This window comes from Oncorhynchus keta, chromosome 30 (genome assembly GCF_023373465.1).
Source record: "Oncorhynchus keta strain PuntledgeMale-10-30-2019 chromosome 30, Oket_V2, whole genome shotgun sequence".
Classification (NCBI taxonomy): Eukaryota; Metazoa; Chordata; class Actinopteri; order Salmoniformes; family Salmonidae; genus Oncorhynchus; species Oncorhynchus keta.
The window spans coordinates 53,069,753-53,082,659 of record NC_068450.1 but is presented as its reverse complement, the minus strand read 5'-3'; the positions used below and the strand labels follow the sequence as shown (position 1 = coordinate 53,082,659).

The 12,907-nt window shown below is 42.6% G+C and overlaps 1 protein-coding gene across 1 annotated transcript in view; it reads right to left on the bottom strand.

The window, feature by feature from the left end:
- LOC118363708 (aryl hydrocarbon receptor-like) overlaps nt 1-10,625 on the bottom strand; it is a 76,274-nt gene extending 65,649 nt beyond the window's left edge. Inside the window, exons 1-2 of the mRNA XM_052488526.1 lie at nt 10,228-10,625; nt 3,763-3,950 (exon numbers count right to left, since the gene is read on the bottom strand). Coding sequence (XP_052344486.1) covers nt 3,763-3,950; nt 10,228-10,286 — 247 coding nt within the window. The 5' untranslated portion in view covers nt 10,287-10,625. The remainder of the gene's footprint in view (nt 1-3,762; nt 3,951-10,227) is intronic.
- Between the last annotated feature and the right edge of the window lie 2,282 nt (nt 10,626-12,907).

Here is a 12,907-nt window from a genome sequence, read left to right as displayed (position 1 = left end):
CATGGATTCACGGGTGTTGACCTTTCGACTTTACTGACCCTCAGCCCAGAGTCGTACAGTGTCAAACCTCCATTCCCACACTATCACTGACACTCCCTTACTTCACAGGGTCCGCCGAGTCAAACACAGAGATAGGAAGCAGGTGGTGCGAAGACGGCCTTGAAAGACCACGGTTCATATTGCAGTCGAGAACGCATGGTGAGCTCAGCCACACACAACTAGTAACATTCACTGTTGTTCCCCATGTGTGGATATTGTTGATATGGGAATAATGTTGCAACTACAAGCTGTTTTGTGAGGTCACGCACATTCTTATTCATTCTCAATCAGAAGATATCTGAGCGATATCAAGTGTGGAAATGGTTGGTTGACACTTCTACTCTGAACTGGGGTCCCACACTAAAGATAACCACCATGGTGAGACCAAATCAAATCAAGTACAATTTTATTTGTCACATACACATGGTTAGCAGATGTTAATGCGAGTGTAGCGAAATGCTTGTGCTTCTAGTTCCGACCGTGCAGTAATATCTAACAAGTAATCAAACAATTTCACAATAACAAAGGAATGAATAAGAATATGTACATATAAATATATGGATGAGCGATAGGCAAGATGCAGTAGATTGTATAGAGTATTGTATATACATATGAGATGAGTAATGTAGGGTAGTTAAACATTATATAAAGTGGCATTGTTTAAAGTGACTGGCGATACATTTATTATATCCAATTATTAATTATTAAAGTGGCTAGAGATTTGAGTCAGTATGTTGGCAGCAGCCACTCAATGTTAGTGATGGCTGTTTAGCAGTCTGATGGCCTTGAGATAGAAGCTGTTTTTCAGTCTCTAGGTCGCAGCTTTGATGCACCTGTACTGACCTCGCCTTCTGGATGATAGCGGGGTGAACAGGCAGTGGCTCCGGTGGCTGTTGTCCTTGATGATCTTTATGGCCTTCCTGTGACATCGGGTGGTGTAGGTGTCCTGGAGGGCAGGTAGTTTGCCCCCGATGATGTGTTGTGCAGATCTCACTACCCTCTGGAGAACCTTACGGTTGTGTGCGGAGCAGTTGCCGTTCCAGGCGGTGATACAGCCCGACAGGATGCTCTCGATTGTGCATCTATAAACGTTTGTGAGTGTTTTTGGTGACAAGCCAAATTTCTTCAGCATCCTGAGGTTGAAGAGGCGCTGTTGCGCCTTTTTCACCACGCTGTCTGTGTGGGTGGACCATTTCAGTTTGTCCGTGATGTGTACGCCGAGGAACTTAAAACTTTCCACCTTCTCCACCACTGTCCCGTTGATGTGGATAGGGGTTGCACCCTCTGCTGTTTCTTGAAGTCCATGATCATCTCCTTTGTTTTGTTGACATTGAGTGTGAGTTTATTTTCCTGACACCACACTCCGAAGGCCCTCACCTCCTCCCTGTAGGGAGGGGAAGCTGCAATGTGCTGCTTATGTGGAGCGCCATGGGAGGCGTGGGACACAAGCCTAGGGCTTTTCTCATCAACCGCGACACCTTACGGCTCTAGGCCGGCCTCCTTCCCATCATCCTTCAGTGGTCTATGATTGAGGCAAGGGGCAAGACAGAGCAGGGACGATCCAGGCTGCATCACATCTGGCCGTGATTGGGAGTCCCATAGGGCGACGCACAATTGGCCCAGCGTCGTCCGGGTTTGGCCGGGGTAGGCCGTCATTGTAAATAAGAATGTGTTCTTAACTGAATTGCCAAGTTAAAATAAAAAAAATAAAAAAATAAAAGAGCAGGTCCAGCTTGGACCTCAAGAGTACAGAGGTCTCTTTCTCCTGAGCCAAACATCCAGCCACTTCAACCTACTCTGAGCTCTCCATACATCTACATAGCGCAGGCCTGACCAAAGCGTTTTGCGGTCATGAAATTGAAAGCGGACAAGGGGAGTTGACCACCACAGCATGTTTGAGGATGACCAAAATGGCAGTGACCACCACAGCATGTTTGAGGATGACCAAAGGGCAGTGACCACCACAGCATGTTTGAGGATGACCAAAGGGCAGTGACCACCACAGCATGTTTGAGGATGACCAAAATGGCAGTGACCACCACAGCATGTTTGAGGATGACCAAAGGGCAGTGACCACCACAGCACGTTTGAGGATGACCAAAGGGCAGTGACCACCACAGCATGTTCGAGGATGACCAAAGGGCAGTGACCACCACAGCATGTTTGAGGATGACCAAAGGGCAGTGACCACCACAGCATGTTTGAGGAAGACCAAAGGGCAGTGACCACCACAGCACGTTTGAGGATGACCAAAATTGCATCACCGAGAAAATGTGTGTATAAAATATACAAAGCCCGCTTTAAATAGAGTTGAACTAAAGTTCTAGTATCTTTAATAGCAACTAATAATGTAAAAATGCTCCTATAGAATGTATAAGACGACTCCTTTTTGGACCATGCCATGCAAGCACAGTACACCACTCTACTAGGATCCTGTTGCGTTTGTTTGAGGGGAGGGGGAGTTTGTGAACTTGAACTTCACACAGGCCGATGAGGAAGGAGGAAGGGAGGGAACAGAAGAAGGAAAGAAGGGTAAGGGGTTGCACAGGAAGTAGAGTGTGGGTGGAGTCAGAGTTCAACGCCTGATTTCCAGCTCCCTCCACACACCCTCTCTGTCCTCCTGACCCTCTCTGTCCTTCTGACCCTCTCTGTTGCTCCATAAGAGAAAGAGAGAGGAGATGATAGAGAGTGAGGGGGAGAAAGAGAGAGAGGGTGAGAGGCTCTGCTGCTGCTGCTGTGTGTGTTGTTGTGGTGTAAAAGAGGATTCGAAAAACAAAACGGGATCTCCTAACTGCTTTGGGGCTTGTAGCTCATAACTACTCGCTCATTATGACTACTCGTGTATGGCCATCGCCCTGGCAACGTTTACTTAGTAACGCAATAAACGCATGTCTCCATTCGTTACAATTAACACCTTTGGTTGCCAAGGAAGTTATGTCCAAAACATACAATATGCAAAGGGCCTTGACTGATTTGCCTTTGTTGTTGATGTAGAGTGTTTATCGCTAACTGCTATGTCGGTGGATGCCCAGACCAAAAAAAATTATAATAATTGTCGGAGTGTCTGTTAGCTCTCGTCATGGCCTGGCTTGCAACGAGACTACAGTCTTCTTCTAATTGATGCTATTTTGGACAGGGCAGGAACTATTTGAGGAAAAGTTTTGTGTGGCAGAAACTAGCAAGGACAGTCAACCCTTCTGGTGTGTATGTGCATGCGTGTATGTGCAGTGCTAGCTAACATCTCCGACCACAAGAACATCCTCTGCTGTTTTGGGAGTTAAGAGGGGCCGGAAAGTTAAGAGGGGCCGGGCTGTGGGGGGATGGGTGTGTGTGTGTGTGATGATATTTACAACATGTGTTGCCACTCGACAGGAAAAGGAAGCTTGCGTCTGGCCATGTGACACTCTGAGGTAATATTTCTGTCTGTCCTCTACTCAACACTCGGCCTCAGAGACTCAAAGTGCAATTAACACGGCAACACAGATATAAACCGTTTCCTGAGAGAAATAGAGAGGAAGAGAGAGAGCGAGAGAGAGAGAGAGAGAGAGCGAGAGAGACTAGCAGTCAGAGTTGAGAAGCGAGGCGAAAAGAAGGGAGAAAAAGAAGCCTCAAACCAAAAACGACAGGTCTCAATCTAACAGTCTTCACCTCTGTCGTAAGAGTTATGCCTATGAGGCAGCTAAAGTGTTGGTTTATCTATGAGTCAGAGTATGTGCCACCCACCACTGAAGAAGCTCTTGACCTTGAGGTATCCCACACTGAGCCGAAGCACAGACAACTTGTCCAGCCTCGCACGTACATCCTCCGAGAACGGCAACAGCCCGGTCAACTTGTCCAGCTCTCCGTTCAGACGATCCCTGTGGCGCTTTGACGGATTCGATTTGATGCCATCTGTAGGAGGGGGTTTAGGACTGAAAAAGAGAGAAAAATAAGGTTCGAAAATAAGGTTTGATGATGGTTTAAAATTGATGCAGGGTTTTTCAACCCAAGAACTTGGTCTTTCTATTATTGCTGAAGAGAGTTTTCTAAGACAGACTGGTGCTGAGAATTACACACAAGAGTAGAAAGTGTGACAAGCAGCCCCGGGTCTCTGCTAAACAGCCTGGTTTCTCTGGTGATGATGAAACCATCTTGTAGGAAATATTTTGGTAAAGAAGAAAATGGAATAGTAGTGCATACCTTAAATGGAATCCGATTTCCTTTTATTGTAATGTGAAAATGCCTGATCAATTTAGTCCTTAATGAAGTAGGATCTACTCTATGAGTTTAGCTGTGTGCTATTCGGGTTAGGGTATTCCCCTGTCCACTGTCGGGTTTCTGTTGAAGTGAGTTCTGGCACTAAAGAAGACTCTAAGGCTGTTGAGAAACATACATAGGGCCACTTCAGGAAATGAAATGTGATCCAGGCCCAAAAACCTCCAAGAACAATTGTCTTTTACAGAGATGTCTCAAGTTTACAAATGTACAAAATGGCACCCTACTCCCTATAGCATGTGTCAAACTCAAGGCCAGCGGGCGGTTTGAGTAAATCAATATATTTACTGAACAAAAATATAAACGCAACATGCAACAACTTCGACAATTTTACCGAGTTTCAGTTCATATAAGGAAATCAGTCAATTTAAATAAATGAATTAGGCCCTAAACTATGGATTTCACATGACTGGGCAGGAGCGCAGCCAATCAGAATTCGTTTTTTCTCCCACAAAAGGGCTTTATTACAGACATAAATACTCCTCAGTTTTATCAGCTGTCTGGGTGTCTGATCTCGGACAATCCCGCAGGTGAAGAAGCCGGATGTGGAGGTCCGGGGTTGGCATGGTTACACGTGGTTACACGTGGTCTGCGGATGTAAGGCCGGTTGGACATACTGCCCTCCCCCAAAAATGTAACGTTGGAGGCGACTTATGTAGGAAATTAACATTAAATTCTCTGATAACAGCTCAGGTGGACATTCCTGTAGTCAGCATGCCAATTGCACGCTCCCTCAAAACTTGAGACATCTGTGGCATTGTGTTGTGCGACAAAATTGCACATTTAAGTTGCCTTTTATTGTCCCCTAGCACAAGGTGCACCTGTGTAATGATCATGCTGTTTAATCAGCTTCTTGATGTGCCACACCTGTCAGGTGGATGGATTATCTTGGCAAAGGAGAAATCCTCACCAACAGGGATATAAACAAATTTATGCACAGAACTTGAGAGAAAAAAAAACATTTTGTGCATGTGGACAATTTCTGGGGTCTTTTATTTCAGCTCATGAAACATGGGACCAACACTTTATATGTTGCGCTTAACTTTTTGTTCAGTACATACAGAATAGTCTCTTCACTCTGTCCAGCTAGCTAACAGTCATCGAAACGAAAGCTTGACAGTCAATAAGCATCGAACATTCCGAAAGTGATAGGTAGAGGACAAGTTTTTTTTGGCCAATTTTGACGGCAAGCTCAGTTTAAACTGCGGCCCTCCGGACCTCGGTGAAGATCGAAAGCGGACCGCGTGGAACATTTGTATGACACCCCGGGCCTATAGCATCAAAAGTAGTGAACTATAGGGAATACGGTGTCATTTCAGATACATACAGAGACTTGTTCCCCATTGATAGTTGAAGAGTAGCTGAAACAGATGTGATTCTCAACCACGTCATTGGTGCAGTACGACGTCATCCTGATTCCTCACAAATACAGGCCTCTGTGTACCAGATGTACCATCCTCACCAAGCACCTTTGGGTCACAGCTACTGCAATCCCTCTGGCATATTCCTAGAAATGTACTTAACTCTCTTTGTAAACTGTCAAATAGCATAATTAATCCATTATAATGTTCAACCAACAACAATAGGCCTTAAGTCCAAGAGCTTGTATTAGGCATTTGATAAGCAAGGCAATAATAGCTTTGTGTGTCAAGTATACTGTACATCATAATAATCTATTCCAACAAAAAAAACTATGTGAAAAATGTTATCGGAAATTAACTTTCAGACATATAAGAAAAACTGAAAAATGTATTAGAAATGAATTGTCATAGACATAGATGACATTTCAAACCCTAAACCTTATAATGTTGTTAACATAGTGCGTCATTGTCTACTCTTACCAATCCTTAAAACCAACAAGTTCTCCCACTTCAGAATTTCCTGGTTCAATGTTTGGGAGAACCTTGTCTTGAGAAACCAAGCCATTGTTGTCAAATGGAGGTCTGTTGTAACCCAACGCTGTATTTTCACCACCAAGGGCTTACCCGAAGGGATTTCAACAGTAACTCAAGCCAGAGGTTTGGAACCAAATTATACATTCCCAGAAAACAAGGGAAAGTGATGACACCCGAGACTGGCTTTGGGGACAATAGGCCCTTCATTCAGACCATCTCTGTCCGTCCACCATCTTGGATTACATCTTGGATACCTCAGACAGACGAAGGTACCTTCATTGTTGTAGCACAGGTGATATCACAAGTTAATGACAAATTCCAAGTGACATTAGCATGTTTTGATACGGGTGCACGAAGTTCAATGTTACAGTAGTGTACTCTTAATCACTGCAAGGACCACACAGTGATGTTTACATACTTACGTATTTATAATGAGATAAGTGCTAGCTTCTTGTAGCATTTTGGCTTACATCATTAAAATGGCCAACCTTTCCATAAACAGTTCAAACCAGACGGACGAGATCTGAACCAAAATAGATAACAGGCCAGTCTTCCAAAGGTCAACCTGATGGCTGAACAGAGGAGGAGTGATAGAGGAACCAGATCTAGGTCATCTGATTTTGAGTGTTGTAACCGACACATGACACGAGAGGCCTGTGCACGTTTGGAAATAGTGGGGCCCAGGCCTGGATTCAAATAGTATTTGTTTTCCATCAAATACTTTCAACATTTGACATAGCCATCACGGAGTTCCAGATGGGCAGGGTTTTGCCTTTTGGGCCTATTCTATTGGTTACTTTGCGCCAGGCAAGCTCAAACAAGGGCAGCTAAAGTATTTGAAAGTGCACAAATACTATTTGAGCCCGGCTCTGGTAAGGTCATTCCCACCCTGATAACCTCCAGTAGAACTCTATCTGTCTCTGGTCCACCACAACAAAACAAGACTGGAATTAAACTCGGATGGCTCAACCTGCAGCGTTCGCCTTGCCCACCTCGCTGGCCCTCTCACCATGACTCATGCTGTAGGTCCAATTCTTAAAACAATGGATGTGTAGTGTTATGTTATCTATCTTGGCAGAGTTTTACCATCTTATTGCAAGACTGCTTTCCCAGACTCCCAAACAAAGGTACTTTGTCTGAGTCAGTCTAGCAACAACCCCTGAATAAGATTAGGTTCTATGTCTAAAATAACAAGTACATCAAAACTGTCTAGCATTCTTTCTAAACTGTTTGGTAAAGAAGAGAAAAAGACAAGGTAAATACTGTCTAACATTCTTTCCAAACAGCCAGGACACTGTCTGTGAAGTAATGGTGAAGGTTGTAGCCACATCTGTGGATGGGGAATAGGGGTCCCTTAAAGTAAATCTTTAAAATGTGGGGATGTGAATGCATGGTCATCACCATCAAAGTCATATTAATCCGTTGACATACTTGCTGCCGAAAATAGCCGAGTCACTTCCGGCTCAAGTGTTACCATAATGAGCTTCTGGTGAGGTCCGTTACGGTTAATGTAGCCATGTGACGTCACTGTCAAGTGGCAGGCCAGCGGTGGAGGGGTGGCCGAGGGTCTGGTGTGGACTGGAGAGCCAGGGTCTAGTCTGTCTGTCTGTCTGTCTGTCTGTCAGTCTGTCTGTCTGTCTGTCTGTCTGTCTGTCTGTCTGTCTGTCTGTCTGTCTGTCTGTCTGTCTGTCTGTCTGTCTGTCTGTCTGTCTGTCTGTCTGTCTGTCTGTCTGTCTGTCTGTCTGTCTGTCTGTCTGTCTGTCTGTCTGTCTGTTCCATGTCTGTCTGTCTGTCTGTCTGTCTGTCTGTCTGTCTGTCTGTCTGTCTGTCTGTGTCTGTCCGGTTCCATGTCTGTCTGTCTGTCTGTCTGTCTGTCTGTCTGTCTGTCTGTCTGTCTGTCCGGTTCCATGTCTGTCTGTCTGTCTGTCTGTCTGTCTGTCTGTCTGTCTGTCTGTCTGTCTGTCACTCTCATTTGATTCACAGAGTCATGCTTTTTCTGTTCTGAAACGGAAAATCACCAACTATAAGTCAGTGACCTAGTGAGATTGGCGGACTGAGTATCATACTCAGAGGAATGTCTACTAAAACACTAGCGATGCATCCCAAATGGCATCCTATTCCATATATAGTGCACTACATTTTTACCAGAGAGCCCTATGAGCCCGGGTCAAAAGTAGTGCACTATACTGTACACGGAATAGAGTGCCATTTGAGAGGCAGATTAAGCCTGGTCTGCACACAGCAGCCACACAATGATATCATTGTGGAGGTAGAAAAAGCTCAATCTATTGGACATTATGGAACTGTAGACACTGTCTCCTGCCGTAGGTAATGTTATATCATCAATCTTCTCTTTATAAAAGGCCAACAGGTTACCCTGTGCCATTGTTCCAACCTTCTGGAAATCTGATAGAGGGAGAGAGCGATGAAAATATCATGTTTACATATCGGGCTGGTAGAAAGTGTGGAGATTGGAGGAAGAAAATACTTTTTCAAAATGGAGTAAAATACTTGCTGAATAGGGTCATAAGGTTATAACTAGGTAATAATAAAGTAATTACTCATAATTATTAACTCAATGGGTCCCACCGTATCGCTGGTGCGTTTCGAACTCCTTTAAAACATTGTGCGTCTGAGCTACAGTCTTCTTGTACCATTGGAATCGTCTAATTCTCCTGCATCCGTAAATACCAACCATTAGTCTGTTTGATTACCGGTGGCTGAGCTAGAGCAGTATTTGTGAGACAAGGGCGGAACCCGAAGGGGCCCGGGGCAGGTTTTTTATGCAGAAATGTCTGTAGAGTCCGAATGGTTTGAGCTACAAACTATTAAATGCATTCTATGAAACGCTAAGACTCTCACAAACACACACATGTTTTTTGATCTATGTTGCTCACCAAGCTACGTAAGAGTCATTAGAAGGTAAGGGGTTCTTCTATATAGAAGATCATTGGAAATCCCATTGACAATGTGTCAATAACACTGTAATATGCTCAATGAATTGCTGACAGAAACTCCTAATACAGTTGTCACTGACAAGTTGGATATTCATTTCCCAGTGAGCAAACAATTGATGTACTTACAGCATTCATATAAATTCATTTTTTAAATCAAGTTCATGCTTGATCTTTTTTATTTATTGACATCTCATAAATGCAACTCTTTATGTAAATATAAGGGCTGGACATGCAGATAAATGAAAGTCAGATGAACTAAAATTAGACTTTTGCTGGAATCTTGGGACCAAAATGTTCTGAATAGTGCAATATATTGAAACATTTAAAAAAACGATTTGTTCAAGTATTTTGCCAGAGAATACGACTGTATAACTTTGTGTGACTTCGAAATATCGTAATTTGCAGAGGAATTTTTTTTAAATGGAAAAAAGTTTGTTCCTCATGACTGGAAAAAAAACGCAGGTCTATTAAATTACAAAATTTCGACCCAGTTTTCCCTGCTCTCCCTCCCACATGTAACTATTGCATGAGAGCGCAGCCAATTTTCAACTTGATTATGACTAATGCAAGACTACCATTTCCATGCCAGACCATAACTACACACCAAAACTCAATCTTAAGGTAACCCTAAAGACTTGAGGAAGCATTTATAGCAGGCTATTGTGGAAAATACTGAGAACTTAAATAGAGATTGTATAGATAACAAATCGAATGAAAATGGTTTGGAACGAGACAGTAGTCTCAAATTAGTTGGGCATCGTTGTATCTGCAGAATCACTGCAGATACCCAGAGCTATACCAACTTTACGCACAACTTAAACACAAAACCATTATCATAATATGCATATTATTATATGCATATTATTCATAGAATATGATAAATTGTAGATTGATACATAACACGTCAATCAATGTGTGTATCGTAAAAATGCATTCACCCATAAAATTATGACAAAAGGTAGTAAACATGCACATCGGTCTTATTTGCGTAACTTGATTTAGTGAAGCAATGTAATGTAATATTTCCTTTACACAAATTAGCCGTATCTTTAAACTTGAAAATTATATTCAGAGTTGCTTACATTTTCTGAACAGGCTTCTTCCGTTTCTTAGCTGCATACTGCGCCGTACTCCCCAACATGATGTATATCTATCTCACTAAGAAAGTCTACAGAATAAGACTATCCAATACGTTTCCCTCTTATTCTTGCAGATAGTTTTCGAAGACACACGACCTGATAAAGCTCTGTATCATATAAAAATCCACAAGGACTCCGTTCCGATGTACAGAACGTCTCATACGTCGAAGCTCCAAATATGCGCAGACACTATTCCTCTTGGTATACCAGACCGATACATCCAAAATAGCTTTTTGATTGTAACAAGTTAGACAAACTTTTCAAACTGCACAGCAGCTAGAAATGTCGTGCGTGAACCGAACACAATTGACTCCTTCCTTTTTTATATATTTGTTATGCTGTCATCCCTAATGCATTAACATACTGTACACTCCTCCAGTTGTCGAACCAATCCAGAGCGCTGGTTCACTGCACCAGGTACAGTGGGGCTGCTCGCTATTGGTGCAAAGCGCTTTCAGGAAATATGAGAGAGAGAGAGAGAGAGAGAGAGAGAGAGAGAGAGAGAGAGAGAGACTACTGTTAATTTTTATTGTTTATTTCTCTTTTATTTATTATCTACTTCACCTGATTTGAGAATGTTAACATAAGTTGCCCATGCCAATAAAGCCCCTTGAATTGAATTGAGAGATGTACCTTTAAAGAGGCAATCTGCATTTCTGCCCCGCCACTGTTTTGATAAACATCTGAGGGATGGGGCTGGAGAAATGTATCCACTCTGAAATTCATAGACAGGGGCACAGAGCTATGGACTCAAGGACTGAGTATCCATGTTATCAAAATTATAGTTGTAACCATGTTTTGAGGTTATACGGTGATCGTTTCTAATGACATTGTTTACAAACAAAAGAGTAAAACAAGCTTATATGTTGGGTCTGATGGAGTACGACAGTTGAACTAAGCTCAAGAGGTTACATTATTCAAGAATCAATGAGTATATATATATATACAGTATCATTCATTTACATTTTAAAAATTGGTTTAGAAAGTGCAGATTGCCCCTTTAAAGGCGGAGTTTTTTATGATATATACAACGAGGACAAACTGTACGTATTGTACTTACATAATCGTTTGCAACCTTTGATATCATGGAGAACGCCCTCAGAGCTATGTGCAATAACTCATTTCAATTTAAATGCTGGCTATTGTCCCGGGCCTCTAACCTTATACTTGAATGCTAGGTTAAAACATTTTTAATATACACAATTTCAGATCATTTTTATGTTAGTGCATGAACTTTGGCAACCAAACATTTCCAAAGCCACTTTCTCCCATGCAATAGTATATAATAGATAGCCAGGTATTCCCGGGCTACAGGGCTCTACCATAACCCTGTTACCATGTGGTTGTGCATGGTTCAATGATGCTGGGAGCTTTTCAGACACTCTTCCCATAAAGATGACTTATTGCTTCTGGTTCAATGATGAATGTGGTAATGGTTGCCTAGGGTTGTCTTGGAGAGTTTTTTGTTGTTGTTGATTTCAACAAAGAAATGCTGTCATGTCCATGGGCTTTTGAAACTCCCCAAACCACAATCCATTAAATACACTTGCAAACTATGGACAGTTTTTGTAAAATGCCTTGTTCCTCTGTGACGGCTTAGCTTGGCCAATGGATCCTAGTAGTAGGACAGTATTTCCAGGACATGATCATATTGGATCATTCAATGCTGAGGGAAACTGAAGTGAATGATTAACACTGCCAATAGGGACTGGTAAAAATTTGACAACTTCAAGGAGACACAAGGGACAGGATTATAATCACATAGAATAGAAACTAATAGAATAGGATAGAATAAAATAGAGCCTCACTGTATCATGACTTTGCTACGACCAATCATGTGGACTGGGCCAGGGAGGCCAATGTTTTTCTAACACGTTGATATGTCCTGTACTCAGGCTGCAGTGATGTTGACACCCCAGACTGTGATTGGTTTGGTTGGGTCGCCCAGGTGTTGCTGTCTGACAGGGAGTGGAAAAACACACACAGCCTCTGACCGACCACATTGACCACGGAGCCTGAACCATCTGCAGCACACACATTGAAACAGTGTCAGTAAAAACAAACAGCCACAGAAAGGACAGTGAAGCACACCACAGAATAGCTTGACAGCTTTGACTTGGCCGTGGTCGCAAGTTAACGTCTTTGAAAAAGTAGGAGTTCAATCTATACCCTTCATTACTGTTCAATCTGTCACCCTTTACTCCTACACCTTGTCAGTAAACACTGAATAGAGGATCGGGGTTGAAAAGTTCTCTCTGTTCTTGTTCCTGTTGATTAATCAGTCAATCGCAATGTATTTTGGCTTCATATATCCAGCTGCTGGCAATGACATAGCGTTCCTACATCTTTCATAACCACTGTTTATGTGTGGATCCACATATCAACTAAATATTTGCCCAATTGTCGACCGGAGCAATGTATTGGGGTTGACACTCTAATGGAAACTTTGAGCACATGAAATCAGTCAACATTACTGTGGTCCTAAAGCTTAATCGAATAAAAATGGTGACAAATGTATGTTGAGAAACACAGTGATAAAAACACAGGGCTTAAATTGAGTGCAATTCCAGAACTAAACACCAGTTGGTTATTTTGTGCCTGTTCTTCTGCGTCTGTTTCCCCC